The sequence below is a fragment of the Anser anser genome, assembly GCF_964211835.1.
Source record: "Anser anser genome assembly, chromosome: 1".
NCBI classification, from domain to species: domain Eukaryota; kingdom Metazoa; phylum Chordata; class Aves; order Anseriformes; family Anatidae; genus Anser; species Anser anser.
In genome coordinates, this window is record NC_139720.1 from 17,291,410 (window position 1) to 17,313,889 (window position 22,480).

At 35.8% G+C, this 22,480-nt stretch overlaps 1 protein-coding gene across 1 annotated transcript in view; it reads left to right on the plus strand.

Moving 5' to 3' along the window:
- Positions 1-21,293, plus strand: part of TBC1D22A (TBC1 domain family member 22A) — a 174,595-nt gene extending 153,302 nt beyond the window's left edge. Inside the window, exon 13 of the mRNA XM_083794758.1 lies at positions 18,036-21,293. Coding sequence (XP_083650884.1) covers positions 18,036-18,164 — 129 coding nt within the window. The 3' untranslated portion in view covers positions 18,165-21,293. The remainder of the gene's footprint in view (positions 1-18,035) is intronic.
- The last annotated feature ends 1,187 nt before the right edge of the window (positions 21,294-22,480 follow it).

The window sequence follows — 22,480 nt, forward strand, 5'->3', positions numbered from 1 at the left end:
ATTGCAGCGTTTGCCTTCTGCCCTTGGGTAGCTATTCACCAAAGCTTTGTGGTATTTTTTTTCATCACAGTTCATACACACATGTTTAATTTCTGGTGTTGATCTTCATAGGACAACATATTAAACAGGGACATCTGAAATCCTTAGTAGCTGTTCTCTCCCACATCCTTTATGAAAGATTGCCACCCCTGACAAAAAATGACAGAACATGGCACGTAGCTGCCTCTGAATTGCCAGCTCACAGGCAAACCTATTAAAGTAAACTGAAATTGGCGCCGGTAATATACCTCTGAAAGTTATATTTCATGTAGCTGATGTCTTTATTCTGCTGCCTGAGAAAAGGCCACATCTTCCAAGCTGTGTTATAGTTTCCTCTCTTGGAGATTATTGTGATAAATACAGAAATACCTCCTCTCGTCTGCCTGCTGAGGAACAGATGAGTAAACCAGCCCATCAAACACTTACAGTATATCACATAATACACCACTGAAGTATTTTTCTATTAGAAATGTTATTGCTGCTTTGGTCAAACCCTTAATGACCTTTTGGTTTTGTTCATTTATTCAAACAAAATGACGTTTTATGCACAAGGTATGGTTTTGTAAAAGATTTAATTCTGTCAAAAGCCCAGTTCTCCAAAGGAAATCAATTTGAATATAATATTTTCCTTAAAACCATTTTTTTGTGTGTGTAGTTTTGAATCTTTAGGTATTCAGACCTATTTTTCAAGGCTTTTCTCTAAATAAGTAAGGCCATATGCCTTTTCCTAATGTGATTTCGATTTTTACCTGGGCTTGACAAACTAGAGAAATAGTACAAACTATTATTAAAAATCAGTTTATATAATACTAGTGCCTGTCACTTGCTAAAATGCACGTTATGAAAACTGTATTCCTCTTTCCATATTGATTTTCCATGTTTTTACTAAGATTTGTCTTTATATGGTGGAAAATTTGGGATTTTGACTTGTTTGATTTTTGATGAAAGGTCTAAAGCTGCTTTGCAATTGCCAGAGTGCCTCCTCTGCAAAACTGTTCTGTTGGTTATCGATACCGTGATAAGGGGCCACTGCTTTAAAGGTACAGGTTTTTGTAAAGTTTTAGAGGGTAAACTTCATTATTTCCTTCCATGTGTGGGCTAAAGTTACCAAAAAATAATTAAAAAAAAAAAAGGCTAAGCGCTTTTAAGACTTTAATTTTGGAAATCTTAGAAGTCAGCAGTAGGAAAATATTAACTTGGCCTGTTGTCACATGCAGTACTGAAAAAATATTCAGTTATTTTCTCATGTTTGTGTCTGGAGGCTGTTCCTTTGTAGATAAGCAAAGAATATATTCTGCATTCAACTGTTGGTTTGCAAACGTCTATGTTCCATGAAAGTTGAGACGTTCATTATCTTATATTGAAATTTGATCTCAAATTCTGGTTGCCTAAAGCTGAAATTAAAGTTGTTTTTTTTTTTTTTTTTTTTAATGAGCATAGTGATATGTAAGAAAGTCTTGTAAAAATTATAAAAATAAAATGTGTTAATACTTTAATTGTCTTAAATTCCAGGGCTCTAGGATATTTGTAGTTACCTTAGGGCTTTGATGAACTCCATTTAGAACTATTATTTTTCCAAGATCCCCATAATTAGTCTTTGTCTATATGCTTTTTAAAAATTGCTACTCTCTGGGACTGGCATGAGAATTATGTGTTTGGTGTTTATGTAATCTCTTCAGAATTATGTTTAATCACAACAACAGTAGACTGGGAAATGAAGAACTTGCTGTGGCAGAGTATTAAAAGAATATTTGTTAAGCTTGTAAAACAAAGCCTGAGAGGCGGTATGATTACTCTTTTAGAGTGCATATGGGCTGCTTTATAATGGGGCATAAAGATTTAAGTTGTAATGTAATTTTGTTGACAGATCAAAAGGACATAAATTGTTCCGCTTTGATTTATGAACCATTAGATAAAGTGAGGTTTGGGAGTACCTTCTACATAAAATAACAGGAGGTAAAGAGCTTGATAAATGTATGTGAGGTATTGTATGATATAGTAAGATTAATCTTGGTTTGGGTTTGTTGTTGTCCCTACTGAGAGGTTGAAAGATGTCTTAAGCATAGATCTTAATCATATTTCTTGCATAGTATTTGTACTGCCTTAGCATTTTTTTATTATCTAGCTTATAGTACAGAATTGAATTATGTGTTAATTGAATTAATGTTTCAGTCTGGTTGACTGTTGAAGCTCTTCTGGAACTTCTCTCTCCCTTATGCATCATTTCTTCTAAGACTTACAAATGAAATGCATTTTGATGTATTTTTATCATAAAGCATCAAGAAATGGACAGGAGGTTGGTGCTTTTGTTGGTGTTCTTGTATGTTGAGAAAACCTGTGCAGCTTGGATGATCCAGTATCTTGTGCTCTTGTGCCTGTATGTTTTGCTCACTAACAAAGCATGAATTATTTCTTGGTGTGAACAGTGTTCTCCTCCTCAGAGCTAAAGGGACTTTTGGGTTAGTTCGTACGGTTTTGTGAGGCTTCCCAGGTTCATTTGGATATTCTGTTATGAGATTCCCTGCCCATACAGAGACATAGGGATTTTTGACAGGTTCTTTTTCTGTCTTTTCCCTTAACTCTACACATGAAAGTGGTTTGCTTCTCCTCTTCCACCACCAAGTAGTTGGTTCTCTCTATTAATGTCCTTAAGTCTGATGCAGGTGCACAAATGCTTCATGGGTTTTGACATGGCAAGTATGGGATGGTTATTTATTATTCATAACAAAACACCTATGTATGGTTTCCTGTGATGTGGGTGACAACCACGTAATGAAATTGGCCTATTTCAGTCCTATGTTCCTAGGATACTAACAACATTCCGCTTCAATTATCTTTAGAGATTTTTGTAGTTCTAAAAATATACTAGTTTAAGTTGACACTCTCAAACATGGCACGTATATTGGACGTAAAATTGTATACCTAAGACAGCACTGCTTAAGTTACACAGAGAGGTAATTTGCATCACCAATCCTTAATAATTTTTTTTTTCTTAAAATAAGATGAAATTCTGCTTAGGACTACTTACGGTATGAAATAGCTTTTTGCCAAAGCAGACTAATCGCTTTAAGCCTGAAATATATAATATTTTGATACACTCCTGTCCCTGTGGTTCATTATGTTCAATTGGTACTTTATCATTTTCTTTCTGTGATTTGCTGTGCTTTCAGCTATTTATACTCTAGTGTTAAGATTTTGAAGTCATTGTAAAGAGGAGTTTGGATCTAGGCAAACCGATCCACTTAAAATGCATTGCCAAGTTACGGTCAAGAAAACCAAATAAAGAAAAGTGGCTAACATATGGACTTTATGGAGAGGCAGAATTGTATAATTTCAGTTGGAATCTGCTGTACAAATATTTTGATCTTGCTTGAGTACAGAAAAAAATGATGCAGTAACTGACTCATGGCAGAAATGAAATGAATTTCACTTCAGAAATGAAATTCTGCTATAGTTGTTACAGTCTTGATAGGTACCGTAGATAGTATGTTTGGGTGGTTTTTGTTTGGATTGTTTTTATAGACTTTCCATACTCTGAATATTTGCATCTCTTTTCTTTGATTTGCTGCTTTTTGCAGAGCTACTGACATCTGACAAGTGATACACTTGGACTCTTTTCTCCACTTTTGCTATAATTTATATTTTAAGACATAAGAGGTACACGTACCTCCATATTCAAGCAATATTTCACAAAATGTTACGGTAAAAAGTATAATCAGAGTTGTTCTGGACTGTTCTTCTTTGTGCTGTAGCAATTAGGGTACCAAGAAATCTCCCTGGACATTTCCTGGGATTCTCAGTTTTCATGCGAGATTTCTGAAATGAAAGTTTGGTCATCTCTAAAAGTAAGGAAGAACCTGCTAGTCTTTTTGTTTGACTGACTGAAGTTTGAATTTAGATCAGTGTTTGAGTCAGATGACTTCCTCTTCTTCCTTGAGTATGGAATATTAAATTTTATATCAATACCTTAATTTCTCCTGTTTCATTTGAATATAATTTAGAAACATTTGAGACAGTTTGGAATAAAAAGGTATTATGAAAATGTTTATGGAAAGGAACATCTTTAAGTTCTTTGGCAGTGCTTGCTTTGTTTTTAAATCTTTGTCCTTAACTTTGTCTTATAAACTTGTAGATAGTAGCTTGTAGATACTCAGTTTCTTTAAGAAAACAATCATGCAAATTTGTTTCCTGTTGTAGGATTTAAGGATGGGGTTTACTTGTGGTTTTGTCCTTAGTTTTCATTTGAAAACAAGAACATAATTCTGCCTACAATACCAGATAATGGACGGTCCTTTAATGCACTTTTTAACCTTATTAATTTTTATATTTTCATATCTGTCTTGTTAACCGTAGACCCTTGTAAATGCAGATGTAAGTCTTCTGTTCAGCTAAGTGAATTCAGCTTCTCTGACAGTTCTTTGAAACCACATATTTTATCATTAGCAATTAAGAATGCTAATAACTGGCATAACAGAACCTTACCGGATGAAACGGGACTAATTGCTGTTTTAATGTTTTAATATGCTGAATCCAAGAATCTGTTTCAGTAGTTGCAAAAAGAAAAAACATGAAAGGGAAATGATAAGACCATCAACTTGTCATAAGCTTTCATTTTCAGACCGCTAAAGTGTGTTTCTGAAATTCTGGTATGAAATTAATTACAAGAATACCGCACCTCTGTCTGTTTTCAGAAGATTAACAGGAGGCTGTTAAGTTGAAGCATTGCCACCTATTTTTCACCTGTGTGAGAGTTGTCAGCTGTACCTATTTACCCGTTGCAGAATATGACAGCTGAGCATCATCTGGCTATAGTTATTTCTCCAATTTTAGCAAGGATTTCTTCTAGAGCTTAGGGAGATTTTCAGACTAATTACTGTCAAGGAAGACAGTTGTATAAGACTGAATTTGCTGATGCTTTTCAGCAGTAAGTTGGGGGTATTTGTAGCTGTGTATCTCAGATCACTAGGAATTTTAAAGGTGCATAACAATTTAAATTGTATAATTTCTAGTTCAAGAAAGTGCAGAAGGACTAAATCATATACTTGAAGAATAAATATGCAGTTTCTGAGAATACTTTTTTCTGAACACTTGAGTTGCTGGATGTAAGCTGATGGCAGGAGAAAAACAGACTTTTATGTTATTTAGTTGTTGTTTTTTTAAAGTGTCCATTTCGAGATCCAACAAGTCTATTGTATATCCAGTCAATGTTTTGGATAACCTTTTTATCTATAGCTCATTTCATTCTGTTCTGATTTCTGTAACCTTTAGTCTGTTGGCTAAGATGTTGTGGTGTTCTTCAAAAAGAAGACTTTATAACCCTTTCAAAAAAAAATCTAGATGCATAATTTAGGTAATGAGCAATAAAAAAATGTACAATTAAAAAACAATTTAAAATTTAATTTACTAAGTTGAATTTTTGCTGTTTCAGGAAATATTGAATTCCTTTTTTTTTTTCTAAACTGTCACAGGACAGGATGTGAACTTTTACACTCACAATGGGAGTTCTTAAGTGACACTGATTTATGACGTGCCGTGAATGTATATCTCCTGAACCCTTCAGACCAGGTCCAGGGCAAGCTTAAATGCTCCTACCACATAAGCTAGTGTTTCCCCATCTTCTTATCAAAGTTTAAGTTCACCCATAATGTTTGAAATTGTGAGAACTAGGAGGACATCATTCCAGCAATCAAAGTCAACTGTTCTGTGCTATCTCAGCTATTGCTTTCCACACTTAGGAAACAAGACAAGTGATCATCTGTTCTGCAGAAGAACTTGGGTCCACTTAGGCCTCTTAACCTGTATCTGCAGCAAGAGTTTCTTAAACTGCAATAAATTATCTATTCCTACTATCTTTTTAATACTGGATTTTGAAATCTTGGCTTTCTCAGTTCCAGCTGTGCCCTGTATGAACGAAATGGATTCTCTGACTCTGAGACATAGGTAATTAATAAGAAGCGCAGCACTCCAGAAATATAGTTCATTATTTGCAACTCCATGTAGCAGGTTAGGACTGCTGGAGAAACAAGAAGTGGCAGTAGCATAGGGAATATGCTGAGTGCAGTGAAAGAGGAAGAACAGTCCTCGAGAAAGAAAAGAGCTCATCTCAGAGCTAGAGCCCTACTTATTTGCTGCATTACATATCAACGGCAAGGGACAGGGAGAAGGGAAAGGCAGCTCTAATTCAGCTGCAGAAGGTCGGCAAGGCTCTGTGGTGTGCTTTCATGTCACCAGTCCGTGCGCCTGTTCCTGCTCTGGTAGCTGGCTGGAGGACGAGGACTTGGACATAGCCTGGCAGAGTCCCACAGCAGTGGGCATGCTTCATCATGAGCTTCTGGGAAGGGGCTGAGAGGCTAGAAAAGCCCATTACCAGCCTGGTGACTGCAGCAGTTGCAGGGGTGCAGCCAGGCAGTAGCCCTGGCACTTGTCTTTCTCCTTCACTGTGTGACACGGGAGGGACCGAGTCCATGGGTAGGATGCCTGCTGGGTACTGGTCATCCATGTCACCTCTTCCCTTCACATGTGACAATCACAGATTTGAGCAAGTGAATATGCATTTTTAAGGAAAATAAGAATTAAATCATTTTTATATTATATATTTATTTTGTGTGTATAGTGTTTACATCTGTTTGGAAAAAAAAATTTGAAGGATTGTCCAGTTCTGGCAATCTCTGGCACCATATCATACAATTCTCCATAAAATCATAACAATGTTTAGAATTTTTTGAATATATGCATATATCTATATTGATTTCTTTTTTTATATAATTTAACAGGGAAATGAGCAATTTTTCTGGCAATAATTAGTTTCTTCTTTAGCTTTATTCAGTATTTCCTCTAAATAACTTTTAGTAGTGTTGCGCATCATTAGTTCTTTAAACATAAATGCTGTGTTCTAAAATTTCAAGCTCAACTTCTGAAAAGGCAAATAACTCTCATAAAAAGCGGTTTAATCAAATGGCTAGCATAAATTTTGCAGTGTTCTATACATGTGTACTGTGTAACAGATACAGCACTTGTTCAAAGTACAGCTGTTAGCAATTCCTTATTAAATAATGAAAGATTTTATATAAGTAAATTTACCTTCCATTTAGTTATATGCAGTCCTAAACTCTAATATTGAAAAGTTCATGATTATAAAATATAGTAAGATTGCAGGTTCTGCCTATCAGTACAAAATAGAGCTGTTGTAGACCAGAAGTATTCAGACCATAATTACATTGCAGTTAGCAGCAGGAAGGATTAGCAACTCTAGTAGAAAAATACTATACTTGAGGACTGCCTTTATTTGTTAAATTAATAGACCAGTTCTCAGTTTTGACATTAAAAACTAACTCCATTAATTTCCTCAGTGTGTTGGAGTTTGAATTTAACTTTAGTTATTGCCATTTTTATATTAGCTAGAAATAAATTGTGTTACTGTTTTTTTATGTTCTAAGTTTCTTCCTCCTGTTGGAAAAAAAAACAAAACTACAAAGTTGAACTTTGTCAATAATTCACACATAAAAAAATCTGAACTGAGTTATCAAAGTAAATAAATCGTTTTGATTATTATAAAAGAGATCTTTGTGCTCTGCTTATTAGAATAACATTCTTCTGTTTGAGTAACAGCCAATGTGTTACTTGTTCTATAACTGTTCTTGATGTTCCTTCCTTCAGGAAGCACATACTGAGTCTGGGTGGGTGTGACAATACAAGGCTATAGTTATAGCTGTGACAAAATAACCAGTACTATTGCTAAACCTAATGCAAAAAGAGAAAAAAGGGAAAAAAAAAAAAAAGTACTGATGAAAATACAGTGGACCTTGAATTATAAGGAGATTTGCTAATGAACCAGATTTCAAAATGCTAATAATTTGCTTTCTTTTGCTTCTGGATTTTGTTTTTAGATTGCTTTAATGGGCTGAGGTTTACAGTCTCTGTGAGAAGAAGGGCAGATGCTTTGTCTAAATTATTAAAGATGTGTTCTGAGAACTTTTTTTAGTGTTCAGTAATGACTTAGCTTACAAGGAATAGAGCTTGACCCTTGTTATTTCAATGGAAGTTGAGGAATTTATTGAAGAACGACGGATTTGGAAACCATCATCATCGAGACATCTATCTGTTAGTCTGGTATTGTCTCTTAGATACATGTATTGGATATTGAATGATACAATTTTATTTTTTCCTCAAGAATAATTTTACCTCCAACAACAGCCTTTGCTTAACAGGCAGTATTACTCCCAGCTCTTATTACCAGGTTATTTAAAACATACGCCATATTTCTACTTCTGTAATTTTGTACCACAATATTATGTACCACCGTCTTGTCTTGACTACGTGCAGAATAGGATAGTTCCTGAATACATGTTAACTTACATAAGAAAAATGATATTGTTAAAGTGGATGTGCTTTAAAAGTACATTCTATACAGTGGCTCATAAGTGTTTTAACATGCTTTGTATATTGTAGCATAGTTTAGCATGCTATATAAAGTATTTTAGCATATTTTAACATATTTTTCAAAAATGTGTAGATTATCATGTATATCCAAATGCAGCTAAAATAGTGGAAATATAACGAGTGAAATTGTATAAAACATTTCTTTGGTAACAAAAATATTGAATTTCAAATGTGCAGAATAATTATTTCAGAGCTGTGATTTAGACGTATATTAACATAAAACAGAAATCTTACCAAGGGTTTTAAAATGCTGTGCTTTAGGCTTCTATTTTCTGCTATAGTTATTTGTCTACTAAGAAATCAGTTGGGGACATCGATTTTTAATTTATCTATAGTATGACCCGGCAACACTGCTACAGCAGTCCACTATGTCCTATCATTCCAGATTAAAACAATAGCGGTTTCTTCAATGTTAGGCATTTCTTGTGCCTGGTTACCAACCATAGCATTATTCAGTACAGTCTTGATATGAATAGAATATGTGTCATCAGGTCACTGTGAAATGTATGTTGAAATCATTTTGTCAGACAATTCTGTAGTATAGTGGCACGTGCACAGAAAAGCATTCCTTTGCTTCACTTGCTGGAGTATTCAGGGATGCTCTGCAGCACAGCTGTAAATTTGACCTGGGAAGACCAACATGCTATGCACCTCTCTGGTATACGGTGGTTTACAGGATTTTATAGTATGTTTTTTTGCCTCTGCTAGAAGCTTAGACTCCTAAGTGCTTCATGTAAGTGCAAATAGTTCAGGGAGGCTGCTTGTAGTAGGGAATCTGTTAACTGTACCCAGTTTTGCCAAGATATTCCAGGTGCCGGGCTCCTTGCTGAGGCATGGCATAAGGAATGGTTGCCAGCACTGCATTTTGCAAAATCTTTAGTTAGGAGAGGGGAGGAAAAGAGAAGAGAACTGTCTAAGGGAAGGGACTCGTACGTGATGGAAGTGAGGCCTGAGGCACAGTGATAAGCAAAATAAATCAGGCTGAAAGCTACCATTCTTAGGCCCGGAATGGCAGATGTCTCCTCCCCTCCCACCCTTACAAGACTGGACCCGGATGCCCATCTCCTTGTAGTGGGGCCTGGTCTCTGGCAGCTCGCCACAGGCAAGCTCTCACTTGCCACTGGGCCGAATGTTATAAATGGGCAAGGTTTGTCTGGAAGTCAGGAGGCTGGTGCACAGAGGAACCGCAAGAACCTGGTGGCTGAGGGAGGCGATTTTTTCTTCATTGCTTCAAGGAAAAATGGTGTGTGTGGCAGTAATAGAAATGTCAGCTCCTAGTAGGGACCCATCAGTGAGTTCAGCACACCGAAGCAGAAGTAAAAGCAGATTAGGGCTGCGGTTGTCATGGCTGTCTCCATTCCCTCCTCTCATGGAACGTACTAGCTGCTATTGCCTTCACTGAGCTAGGAGCTCTGCAGCCAGCCTTGGACAACCAAGGTGTTTACTTCACACGGTAAGCCTTCTGCTTTGAAGATGAGGATTAGATAGTAAGAGGGGATTTAGAAATTGAAAAAAAAAAAAACCACAACAATAAAACACAAAACCACAGCTCTGAGGCAAAGAAGCACTTATAACTCTTGAGGGAAATAGACTAAAGCAGAGATGGACACTGTGGATTCTTGTGTAAATGAGTTGCATCTTCCAAATCCAGGGAATAGCCTTAAAGGACAATGAGACAGAGCATGTTTTGTTATCGTGAAATTATTTGAAATATTTGTACATTGTCTTAAAAGAGTTAATTTTTCCTTTCCTTGGAGAGAAAACAGCAGAGAAATCTTACTGATAATAGCAAAGAAGGTTGGTATGTGGGAGGTTACCACGCAGTTCCTCTTTGGAGAATGGAACAAAAATTGTGCTACAAACAATTGATGTTCTAAAGACTGAAAAACACTAGGATGCATTCACAGATAGAAGGAAAGGAATAAAATACAATAAAATACATGGTGGCTTCACTCTATGCAATAAAATCCATATAAAGAAAAAAATAAGTTACCAGTTTCCTCTTTTTGTGGTATTTCCACTGATTACATTGAGCACAATTTCTCTGCCTATGTTTCTTTATTAATTGTGTACTGTATTATACCCCGAGACTGAATATTATTCTCTTTGTGAGTTAAGTGTACTTAGCAGTTCTTTTATCACCATTTTGGCTTGCTTTTCCAATTAAGCCTGTGTCCCTTAAAAAAATAAAACACCAGAAAACTTCAGTGTTGAAGGGACTGTGGGAGGTCTGTCATGCAATCCGCTGCTCAAAGCAAGGCTGGATTCAGAGCTAGAGTAGCACTTTTACTTGGTGGGGATAGAGGAGCAAATCTACACAGGCTCTCGAACCTTCTCAGCTATGGTGGTACATCTTCACCACAGATGTTGCTCCTGCGCATGGAGACTTCTGAATTCCCCAAGCAGGCTTGGTCCTGCTGTGTCAAAACTGAGGCAAGAAAGGAATCAGACTGCCACTTCATTCCCTGAAATGCTAAGGTTTTTAACACTTTGAAAATACTCTTCTTTTTTTCTAAATCTTAAAGTTAAAAAATAAAATTAATTCGTAGGTTTTTTTGTTTGTTTGTTTGTTTAAATTTAACAGTTATACCCTAGATCAGGAGTTAGCTGCTGGTTATGCATACCTCCAATACCTGTGATCTTTCCCCGGTAAGGAAGAAACCCGCCACTGCCTGAATGGCAAGGAGGAAGGGAGGTTGGAAGGGCCTTTCCCCAGTGTGTCATGAGCAGGGAAATGCAGCACGTCGATTGAGCTGGAGTTGTCCTGGCAGGCTAGTTCATACGGCTAGGCCTTAGTTCAAGAGATGAGTATGGCTGTTCAGCGCAGTAAGAGTCCAATGAAACTGGAATGCTCTATTTGCCAAATGTAAAGGGTGTAATTTAGACTGTGTCTGTTGTAGATGCAGCCAAAATATAAACAAACATTGGACTGGGATTTTGGAAACCCCAGCTCTGCTGATGATCTGCTGGCTGCCCTTGGGCAAGATAGTTTATGCCATCCTTAGTTTTATCTGAGGGAACTGAAAAAAATGATGTATTTTGCAAAAATACTTTACATTTCTAAAGCCCCGTGCAAAGACTAGGTGGCATTATTGTCACAAAAATAATTGTGACATTGCTAAGAGGTATTAAAGCTGATATTTTCAAAGAACCGTTGTGGTTCTTTTTCATGAATGTTACATCCGATAAAGTGATGGAGATTGTGTTACCCATCAATAACCGCTGCTGCTGTTCTCCATCTGGGCCAAGTTGTTACAAGCTCCAGTTCATAGTCAGCTATGCAGCTTATGGCTTTGGCTCTTGGGATTGCCAGTTTACCTATGTCATTCATGGGAGATGGTCGTCTGACAGCTCAGTGTCAGACTTCTGTCAGCATTACAAAGGTTGGGTTATTTTAAGAATAATGCCCTAAACGCTGCTGGAGAGTAAATACATGTAAGTCATGCAGTTGAAAGCCTTATGCAGTATTGGTTGTTCTGTGCGTGGTATGTCACTGGGCTGTTTACTAGCAGTGTAACCCACAGGATTATGACACGACTTGGGTAGGTAAAAATAAGTATTTAAAGTACTTTAAAATCTTTTTAGCATTCAGTAGTATGAAAGGTATTAAAAGAATAGTTGGGAAAGGCTGGAGGTTATAATTGTTTGAAAGCAAACTTCATTCTACACAGCGTATGTAACTAAATCCAACAATTTAGATTATCTTAAGTGCTTTGAAAAGGATGAAAACTATTGTTATTTAAAGGTATTAAAAGCCACAGTTAAGTGATTTGCTTTTAAAGTATTTCATTTTAAGCTGTGAAGTGGAGTATTAAGCCCATCATTCTTCCAATAGATTCTTTTAGTGCATAGTGGTAGTTCATTGTGGTTTTGGTCCCTTGTGCTTGTAGTAAAGCATTGCCCCCTTAACAGCTAATTTTTGCTGCATAATGGGATGTAGAGGTAAGGATCAATGGAAATAAGTGTGTGGGGAGAAAAGTGGAATTGTTCTCATAAAAAAATAAAAACTGGCAGTGATGATCATTCTGTTTGCACATATGCACTTATTAGATACTTTTTAATGAAAAAATGCAGCCAACCAGGTCTGTTCAGATTGTGATTTGCAACAGCTTAATTACATGTATAAGGAATATCAAGATACTTTTTCAGTGTTCCTATTTGGTGAATAATTTCAGTGAAATCAGGAAGTATTTGACAGGTTCCCTGGCCAAGGCACATTACAATATCATTTAAATGAAGCATAAAATAAATTATTTCAGGGATATATTACAGAAGCTGCTTTTTCGACTTAGTTTCCTAGTTCTGAAATATACTAAGCAGTTTGTCACCAGTGAGTTTTTATTTTAAATATTAAACCAAGTTCATGATTCATCATATTTCAGAGAGTGTCTCATATATTTTAATTTTGGTTGTGAATAGGAAAGCAAATTGAAGCAGTTAGCATGGATGCCTTATTTAAAGAAGAACTCTAGTCATTCCTACTTTATCTGTTGGGGTAAAACTAGGAATAATAATTAATGAGTGGATACTCTTGGGTCATTATTTACAGTCATCTTTGCTCTTTTGCAAGTGTAAATTTTTAAATTGAGCAGCGTTAGATTAACTTGTCATGATGTATTCTTGTAAATAAATATTGATTAGTCTATGTTTGTACAGTTCTTCGTATCCTAGGACATTTGGGTGGATTTTGTTTGGTTTCATTTATTTATTTATTTGATAATGCTACAAATTTGGACAGCAATAAATGTAGCATGACTTTTTTTTAGCAATTACATTTTTTTTCATGAAGTTTTTTTTTCCAGATTCTTTCAACAAGTTGTAAAATTTATTTCAATCTCATCTAGTTTTGCAGCTGTTTCAAGTAATAATCACAGGGATATAAGCCTTATCTTCAGTAAATCAGTCAAGTAGTGTTTCATGATGTTAACCAGTTAGTTTACTTGGATCTATAATGCGTATTCACTGGTCAGCGTCTCAGTCTTTGAGTAGTTAAGGACTGATCCTTTTCCCTTGGTAACAATGGAAAAATGCCCACCCAAAGGGAAATAGACTTGGACAGTCAATGGATTACTCTGCCATTTCTTTATGTATTTGATTACGATGAAAATTATGAATGTTTGCAAGTGACTGTAGAAGTATTAAACTATTTCTTCACCAATAGTACTACTTCGTATTTGAGCTGCGTGTTAAACTTAATGTAGTATGGATATTAAAGATGTATCAGCAAAGAGTTTAAAGTGAAGATTTCCAGTCTTAAGCACGGAACACCTTATTTCTCCTGCCATTTTGCAGTGTGTCCTTGAAGAAAACTCATTCATTTTGTCTGGTTCTCTATAGGTCAACAAACCTCCAAAACTGTGTTTATTTTTGAAAATGGGGTTTGTTCTGTTAGATAATGTTCCTTCAGTGCTTTGGGCAGGTAAATGTAACAAAATAAATATGGATGACTGTTACTGTATTTCCTTTGTCTTTTATATTTCCAAATAGTGGACAGTCAGATGTTTGCAAAAATGGCTGCTGTGTAGAAGGTTTTAAGAAATTAAATGATAGTATTGTAATAATTTTCTGATATGCATATCCAGTATGACCACCTTATGTTCAAAACTGAATATATAAGTAGAATTCATTTATCTACAAGCTATATCAGTCTTCCACAAATCTGTAGCAGCATTTTCCAGTTTGAAAAGCATGTACAATTGCCACAGAAACAAATGATCAAATGTGTTATCAAGGTAAAATTCTAATTTCAGTGCCGAAACAGTAGCTTTAGTTCATTAGCAGTTGAATAGTTTAATAGTACCTTCTATACAGGCAGGTGCTGTTTGCAACATCCGATTAGGTGAGGAGACATTTCTTCTCAGAAAGGCATTGGGATGGGTTACCCAGGGAGGTGGCGGTGTCACCATCCCTGGGGGTGTTCAAGCAAAGGTTGGACGTGGTGCTTAGGACATGGTTTAGTGGGTGACATCGGTGGTAGGGGTATGGTTGGAGCAGATATCTTGGAGGTCTTTTCCAACTCGAACGATTCTGTGATTCTAAGTGCTCCTGGAAAGGTCCACTGGGTGAAGGATTGGTTAGGCCTAAATTTATTTGAACAGTAGCCCAAAGGAATATCAAAACACTACTCAAGCAGCATGAATCATTTCATAGTCATAGAATATCCTGAATTGGAAGGGACCCACAAGGATCGAGTCCAACTCCTGGGTCCCCAAAGGACCACCCCAAAATCAGACCATGTGTCTGAGAGCATTGTCCAAATGATTCTTGAACTTTGTCAGGCTCAGTGCTGTGACTGCTGCCCTGGGGAGCCTGTCCCAGTGCCCGACCACCCTCTGGGTGGTACCGCATTTGTACCAGCAGTATGACCAGGCAAAGTCTTGGCACTGCAAACATGAAAACAGCTAATTTCACAAATTCATGTAACTATCTACTGTGTCTTTGAGCTGGTTGAAAGTTACTTTGGTAAATTAAAAAAAAAAAAAGAAAACAAAAAAACAACCTTTCGTGGAGGTAGGCATTTGTCATCTCTATATGCAACCTTCCTACTCTTCACTGCCAAATTATTAATTACAGTTATCAGCATAACTGTCAGAAAAGTAGGCAGATTTTTTTAAGTGTGCTTCTGGCAATTGTATAATAGTTTATTTAAAAATAAGTGCTCTCTCAAGTGTAGTACAAACATTCCCGTGCTAACTCTGTTGTATTGCTACTTATTATTTGTAATTAAATATACAGCACTGCTCAACTTCTTTTCTTTCTTGTTTTGTCTTACAAGAACCCATATAGCAAGACCATGCAATAGGTGAAGCTAAAATAATTGCCTTGCAAAAAAATAAAATATTTTGTGCTCATTTCTGTTCCTCGCTATTTCCTGAAATCTCTTGTTAAGGGCTCTGCAGCCACATTTCCTGAAAGCAGGCACATAGGAGGGAGAAGGGGGAGCAAGACAAGGAAAATAAGACCCTTATGAAAAGGATTTGACTGTGTGCTTATATGTGATACGGCAGGATTCTGATCTATCGCAGGATAAGGGTTGTGTTCTTAATTGCATTCCTGTTTACTCATTCCTCCTCTTTAAAATAAAACTTAACAAACGTATTTGTGCAAACGTATACATAACTATATAAGCACATGCTCACAAATTGTCTGCATTTTTTTCTACAGAAATTGAGCACCTAGAAGATACAGGCAGGCTTAACAGCTGCACTTACTGCTAAGATTGCTTTATAATTTCTATCAAAAAACTCCATGTGCAGTTTGTTGTGATGTAACTCATCCTAAAACTTCCCTTTTCCTGTTTTGTCCTTAATCTTTAAGGAGTGTTTTAGTTAAAACAGTTGAAACATGAGTCAGAGGATCAGCAGGTGATCTTTTCTTTGTAAAGTTTGAAATCCGAACTTCATATTTGGCTTAGGGTGGCTTTCATGTGAGGTCTGAAGGCTGTGGACGTTTGGCCCGCTATTTATTAAAAAAAAAAAAAAAAGTAAAAAACAAAACACAAAACTCCCAAGTTTAGTCAAACTATGAGCCTTATGAAATTGTCATTTGCATGAACTCAGGAGAAAATTTCTAGTAGTTGGTCTTCCACAGAGTCTACTTAAATTAGGCAAGTTTCAGCGTACCCGTGAGGACTCGAAGCTTTCTGCTGCTGCAGGCCCTCTTGCTGCTGTTGTCAGAACTGACCATATAGACACTGTCCCAGTGAGTTCCTTATTTCCTGGGCTTGGGCAGCTTGGAAATAAATTTTGCCTAAACCTAATACAAGAGAGAGAAAATTACCTGGGGTTAAGAAACCTGGAAAGACTGAGAAACCAGGGCTTAAAACTGCAATGGGAGTTGACTGCAACTCACTGACAATGTATATTATATATTTTCATGTATAAATAGAAAAGCAGATTATCTTTCCACCAGTGCCAGAGGGTTCTCCACAGAATTTTAGGGAACATGAAAATACCTGAAGTGATTGGGAAGTTTTTGTCAAAAGTCTCAGACCTAATGATCAATGATAATTTTGAGAATGCATCCAATTGTGTAACTCCATGCTCTGGAAGCCAACAATACTTTGAGTAAGAGACAGCATAGATAGATGTAATGTCCTTTTGACAATTCAGTAATGGGATAGGAAGAAAATATTTTTCAGATAACCCTTTAAAAGGATTCTCTGAAGCATAAACATTGGGATTTGATCCTGTGCATCAGTTTAGTATAGAGCTACAATCTGGGAGTTTTGGTCAACAGGAGGTTCCACGTATTTGCTGATACCATGTTGCTACAATAACACAGATGTCCTAAAAAAGCAGGAATCCACATTTTAGGACCTTTACAAAATAAATTAAAATCAACATCTGAACGTGCTTCTATGTTTGAGACTTGCTCTGTTATATCATCAATGTTGAAATAAATTAAATTGGTTTAGTTTAAACTAATAACTAACAGTTTCTTGCTTTACTATGTACACAGCATACGTAGGAAGCAGCAGCATGAGAAAAAGCCAGATATTCTTCATGTTTGCATGTGAAAAGACTAATTAGGGAAGAGAACTGTAACACTTCTGTTTATGCAGTGGACTAACCTGGGTTACTAAATAAATATTAGATTTTGATATTGACATGCAGAGTAGTCAGCAACCTTGCTTTATCTGTAACTGTCTGCTTCTTCCCCACCTGATAAAGAGGTTATAGAAACATTTAAGGGATTAAACATTAAATGAATATTTTATAGCTTCTTAAAGAAGAAAAGTGTAAGTGTGCACCCAGTTCATACCTAGCATAGGGATGTTGAAATAATGCGGACTGCAGGTGTTACAAACTATACGTTCAAGATCTTAAATGTGGAGGATACATGTGGAATTTTTAAAGAACTGTGCACAAAACAATATGTGAAACTTCAAGAGTTGGTTGCAACTGGCAACTGTCAAGTTGCTAACACAATACAGGCAGTATGATAAATCTAAAGGAAAGTAACTGGTCTTGTGTTAAACCATTTGGGATTTACAGAGTCCAATTCTGAAATTCAGAACTGAATTTCTAGTAGTTTCTAGTGTCTCTATACCCATGAGCTTTGTATCTTATATCAGGAAAATGGGTGTGATAGCACTGTTTTTTTATTAGAAGTCTAATGTGGTGGTTCTGATTTGTGTGATTTTGTGATTTTTTTTTCCATTTTGTGTGAGTTCTTGTTTGAACACAACAAGGGCTTTCCACCCAATACTGGGGGCACTGCTAGGGCAATCATACAAGGGCAAATGCAAGCAGATACTGTTTACCTACCTCTCATTGGGCTGTTAGTATGTACAAAGCAAGTGAGTTCGCTCCCCTTTTTATTTATTTATTTATTTTTAATAAATACTAGAAAATAGCCATGACTCAGATATAACTAATAACTTTAACAAGTTATAGGAAAATCACTTAACCGAAGGGGATCTCAGGTTTGTATGGAATACTGATGTGCTGCTTGTGTGATTACTTATAAGTGATCATTCTGTAATACATTGCTATTACACTGATATTTGAATATATATATTAATATATATTTTTTCTCTCTCTCTCTCCAACTAGGAGTTGCTGATATTTTTACAGAATTTGCCCACAGTACACTGGGGAAATGAAGAAATCAGTGTACTCCTAGCAGAAGCCTACAGACTCAAATTTGCATTTGCAGATGCCCCCAATCATTACAAGAAATGAATATAAAGAGCCAGAAATTATTAAGACCAATGTGTTCTGCAGTATTATGGCATCTGTTGTTTTGGTTGTGATTTCAGCTCATTGCTCTTTTGTTTGAATGAAGATGACCATTAAAATTCTGTTAGAACTTGCAAAATGAGAACAGAATACCAAAGAAATGGACAAAGCAGGATATTGAGTAATGAATGAACTTAAAAGTGAACTTTTTTGCTCAGCATGAAAAACTGAATTCAGAAGTCTATCACATAATTTTTTTTTTCCCCTTCTGCAATTATGAGTTGAGTAATTGTTGTATGTACCTGAGTTTTAAAACTTCCTTAAGGAATGATTTTGTGACTACTTCATTGACATGACTATCAGCCGGTTTGAATTACTTGCTTTGGATAAAAAAAGAACTTTTCACGGTCATAAAGACCATTTGAGATAGCAAGACCTGTGTTTTGAGGTCTGGTTATAATTCAGAAGATGCTGATGTTCTCACACCACCTTTTATTTTTTTCCATGGAATGAGGTTAGAATACAATAATATAAGAAAATAAAAGTTTGCAATGGAAATTGGTGGTATTTTCTAAACATTATTCAGTATTGTAGGGTGTTGTAGATGAGTTTTAGCCCTACAAAGAACTGACTTAAAGCCTAAGACTCATCTGTAGCACTAAAATAAATCCCACCTTATGTATTCTGGAGTGTTTTTAAAATACTGAATGAAATGGAAGATGTGGTCTTGTTAAAATAACTAAAGTCTTCTTTCCAGGCCTTTCAATTTTTCATCATGAAAGTTCACTTTTAAGAATCATATTAAGAAGCTTGGTTTACAAAGCAAGATATATTTTGTTTCTCAGTTGTTGCCTTATTCTCCATTTCTAGCATGTTAGAAAAGGAAAATTAATATATCTGTCCAAAGCTTATTTGTTAAATAGTTTAAGACCTTTTTTCTTACTATTCAGAGGAAGGGAGACGATAGTTCCCAGTAACTATACACTCAGATACTTCTGCATCATTAGCAGAATAAAAATCCTCTCTGACTTTACAGAATGAAATCAATGTTTCTCATATAAGTATGGGATTCTGAATAATTTCTTAAAACTTACATAATTTAAGTGCACTATTTATTTTCAAGATTTTTTTTTTTCAGATAAGAATTCTGATGTTGCTCTATTAGATGTAAATAAACCTATGTTAATTTGTGCCTGCCCCACGCATATGGGTTATTAAGGGTGAGAGCTGCAATAAGCAATATACCGGAGGCTCAGAATAGTCATTCACCAGTTCAGTTCTAGAGTCACACGATGTCACACAAAAAGTGTAGTGCACTTTTAATTTTGGAAAGTAAAAGATTTTCAAGAGGTTTTCTCTTGTGACTTGTTATTGGAAGATTGTTTTAAAGTTCTTAAAAATATGTAAATACATGTTTTGAAGAAAGCTTTCTAGACATACTAGTTTCGTTACTTGTTTTAGGGATGTTAGTTCTTGACGCCAACTTTATAATAAGTAATTAGCTGTTTCAGGGTAAATAGAATAAAATACATTTTTACCAACATGTGATTATGAGATCTGTATTTTGAAATTACATGAAATAATTGGTGGAAGAGAAAGAAACAAATTAATTCAGAAGCAGGAGGGTTTGCTGACTAGGATGCATTTCTGTTCTACTGACATCAGCTGGGGTTCTCAGTTTTGATGTCTTCAAGTTCACGCCTCCTAGATTGCTGCATTTGTGCCTAGAGTGTATAGTGGATCTGTGTTTCATAAATATCTGTATATTATTTTCTATAAGTTCATGCTCTAATGTATCAAGATTTATCTTTATGTTTACAAAGAATGTCATATTGTGCCTAACAGAATATCTACCAATAACAGAATAAAAGAAACCTGAACTTTATGAACATTTGCTTTAGACTTAGTATTTACAGTAATTTGTTAATAGAAATGCATATTATTGTAACTAGAGAGAAGACACAGCATTAAATGTACAATGTTGTAATGGATTTCTATAATAATTATTATTATTTTTTAATTAAGATGTTATTTAGGTAGTTACATGTAACATGGAAAGTTGACCCCAAGTTGTCTGCTGTGTCAGATGCTTCTGCATAACATTTATGGGACTGGATATATAGAATTTCCTTCATCGGGTCCACATAAGTTGTCTGCCATGTCTTCCAAATTCAACAGGTACCTCTTATTTCCCTTGAAAGAAAGTTACCATCAGAGGTCACATTTACTCTTGTGTCTGCGTCAGAAGTTGAGTATTGTACTTGAGCACATTGCTTTTTAAGGATAGTGGGAAGTTTCCTAATATAATAACAATGCTTATTTATATAGAAATAGAATTTTCTGGAAAACAAGATATAGATATATAAATAAAATTTATATATCTATACAGATAGGAATAGTTTTCAATAAATAGAAGGCCAACATTTATGTAAAATTTCAAAATTTTCAATACTTTAAAATTTACATAAAATATTTCATTTTAATAAAACCAAACCAGAACAAAAACAAACAACAACCTTACAATTAACAATTGTACATCTCAGGTAAAATGTCGTTCCAAACATATTACATAGAAAAGGAAATAACTTCCTGATTATTACATCCCATGTACTTATTTTTTTCAAAATTCAAAAGATTCTGAATATTATAAAATTCCTTTGTAATATGTATTTTCTTATGAAGGAGGCATCTTGACACATCATTAGTGAAACCAGGCAGTAATTTCCTAAAGCTGATGTGAAATACTAAAATTGTAGTGTCTAAAATGTGTGCTAAAGAATTTCTGTAATAAGAATTTAAGCAGGAATGTACAATATAAACAGATTCAGTATTTGAAATATGTAAATAGTAAACAAATTACTCAAATATGTAAATACAATAAACACGGTAGGATAGAAATGTTAGTTTGAAATCTTATGTAACTAATATGGTATAAGAAATTTGTTGCTTTTTTTTTTTTTGGCTCAGTTCCATATGGAAAGGCCCATTAATTTGTTTTTAACTTCAGAACTGTAGAATAAAACTATCTGAAGTTCTGTTATATGCTTCTGACAATTATTAACACTGAGGCACTGGTTAAAACTGTAAAACTGATGAAAGATGAGGAAATAAATGCATATTTATGAAGTGCTATATAGAGTGGAAAGCTTTTTTTATTGTTTTCATCAAGTACATTGCATAATACATCAAAGTGTGTTTTTGGTGTGTTCGCTTTTTTTTTTTTTCTTTTATGGTCCCATAACCTTATATCACAAGAGCAAGTGCAGTTGGAAAAGCTCTGTTCCTAGGTATGTTTCTACAGCTATCTGCCCTTGTGTCTCACAGATTTTGGAAGTTAATGAGGCAGACAACTTCCAGAGGTCTGTCTCTGCATATACCATATAATACAAGGTACTGAGCATTTTCTGCAAAAAGCGAATGAAGATAAATTTGATGGAGCAGTGGAATTAAATTGGGGGAAGCAAAGAAAGGATGTAGAGAATTCTTTACGTCTCCGGTTGTTGGTAAGGAAAGAGAGGAAGCTTCAGTTCAGTGTTAGCAAACACTAAGAGGTAGCAGAACGGGCAACAAGATTTGGAAACTCAGTGATGATTTGAGTAGATTAACAAGGAAAGATGCCCTGTACATACGGGGAGCTCAAATCCCTTACATCGAGGATGGTAGTGTGAGACTTCCAATAATCAGCATGCATCAGATGAGAAAATATACAAGCCTGGTTATACGGAAGGCAAAGTTAATAACTTCTCTGCTTAAAAATACAGTGTTTAAGGAAAAAGAGAAACAAAGGGATTCAGTGGGCAACCTTTCTGTTACGTGCCTGAGTGCTGATGAATTGTAATCATACTGTTTTCTCCCATTGACATTTGTATTTCTTCATCCGCTATAATCTTCTGAAGATCCCACAGAAAATCAACAAGGGGAGATTTTTCAAATGACTTTTTCAAAAGCAGAAGAGATCAAGAAGGACAGAGTAAAGGTCCTGAGGTCTCACAAGGAATGTGCTGGGAGACATAGCTTAAAGCTATTTGTTCGTTTTTTGTACAAAAGCAGCTCGGAATATGCAATGTTCTGGGCAGGCATCCCACAGCTTTAAAAGTGAATTGCACGAGTAAGGACTTGCCAAAAATCTGATCCATACTTCAGGTCACTTCCTCCTTGAGAACAGGATGAGGGGTGTGGGGTGTGTGTGTGTGGGGGGGGGGGAAGTGCTTTACAGTGCCTTAAATTCTTTGGAGATGGGAAATGCAGCGAGGAGGTAGGAAAGCTCCCAGTCACTCACAGAGGATACCATGCCACGGGAAGTAACTTCAGCTCAAGTG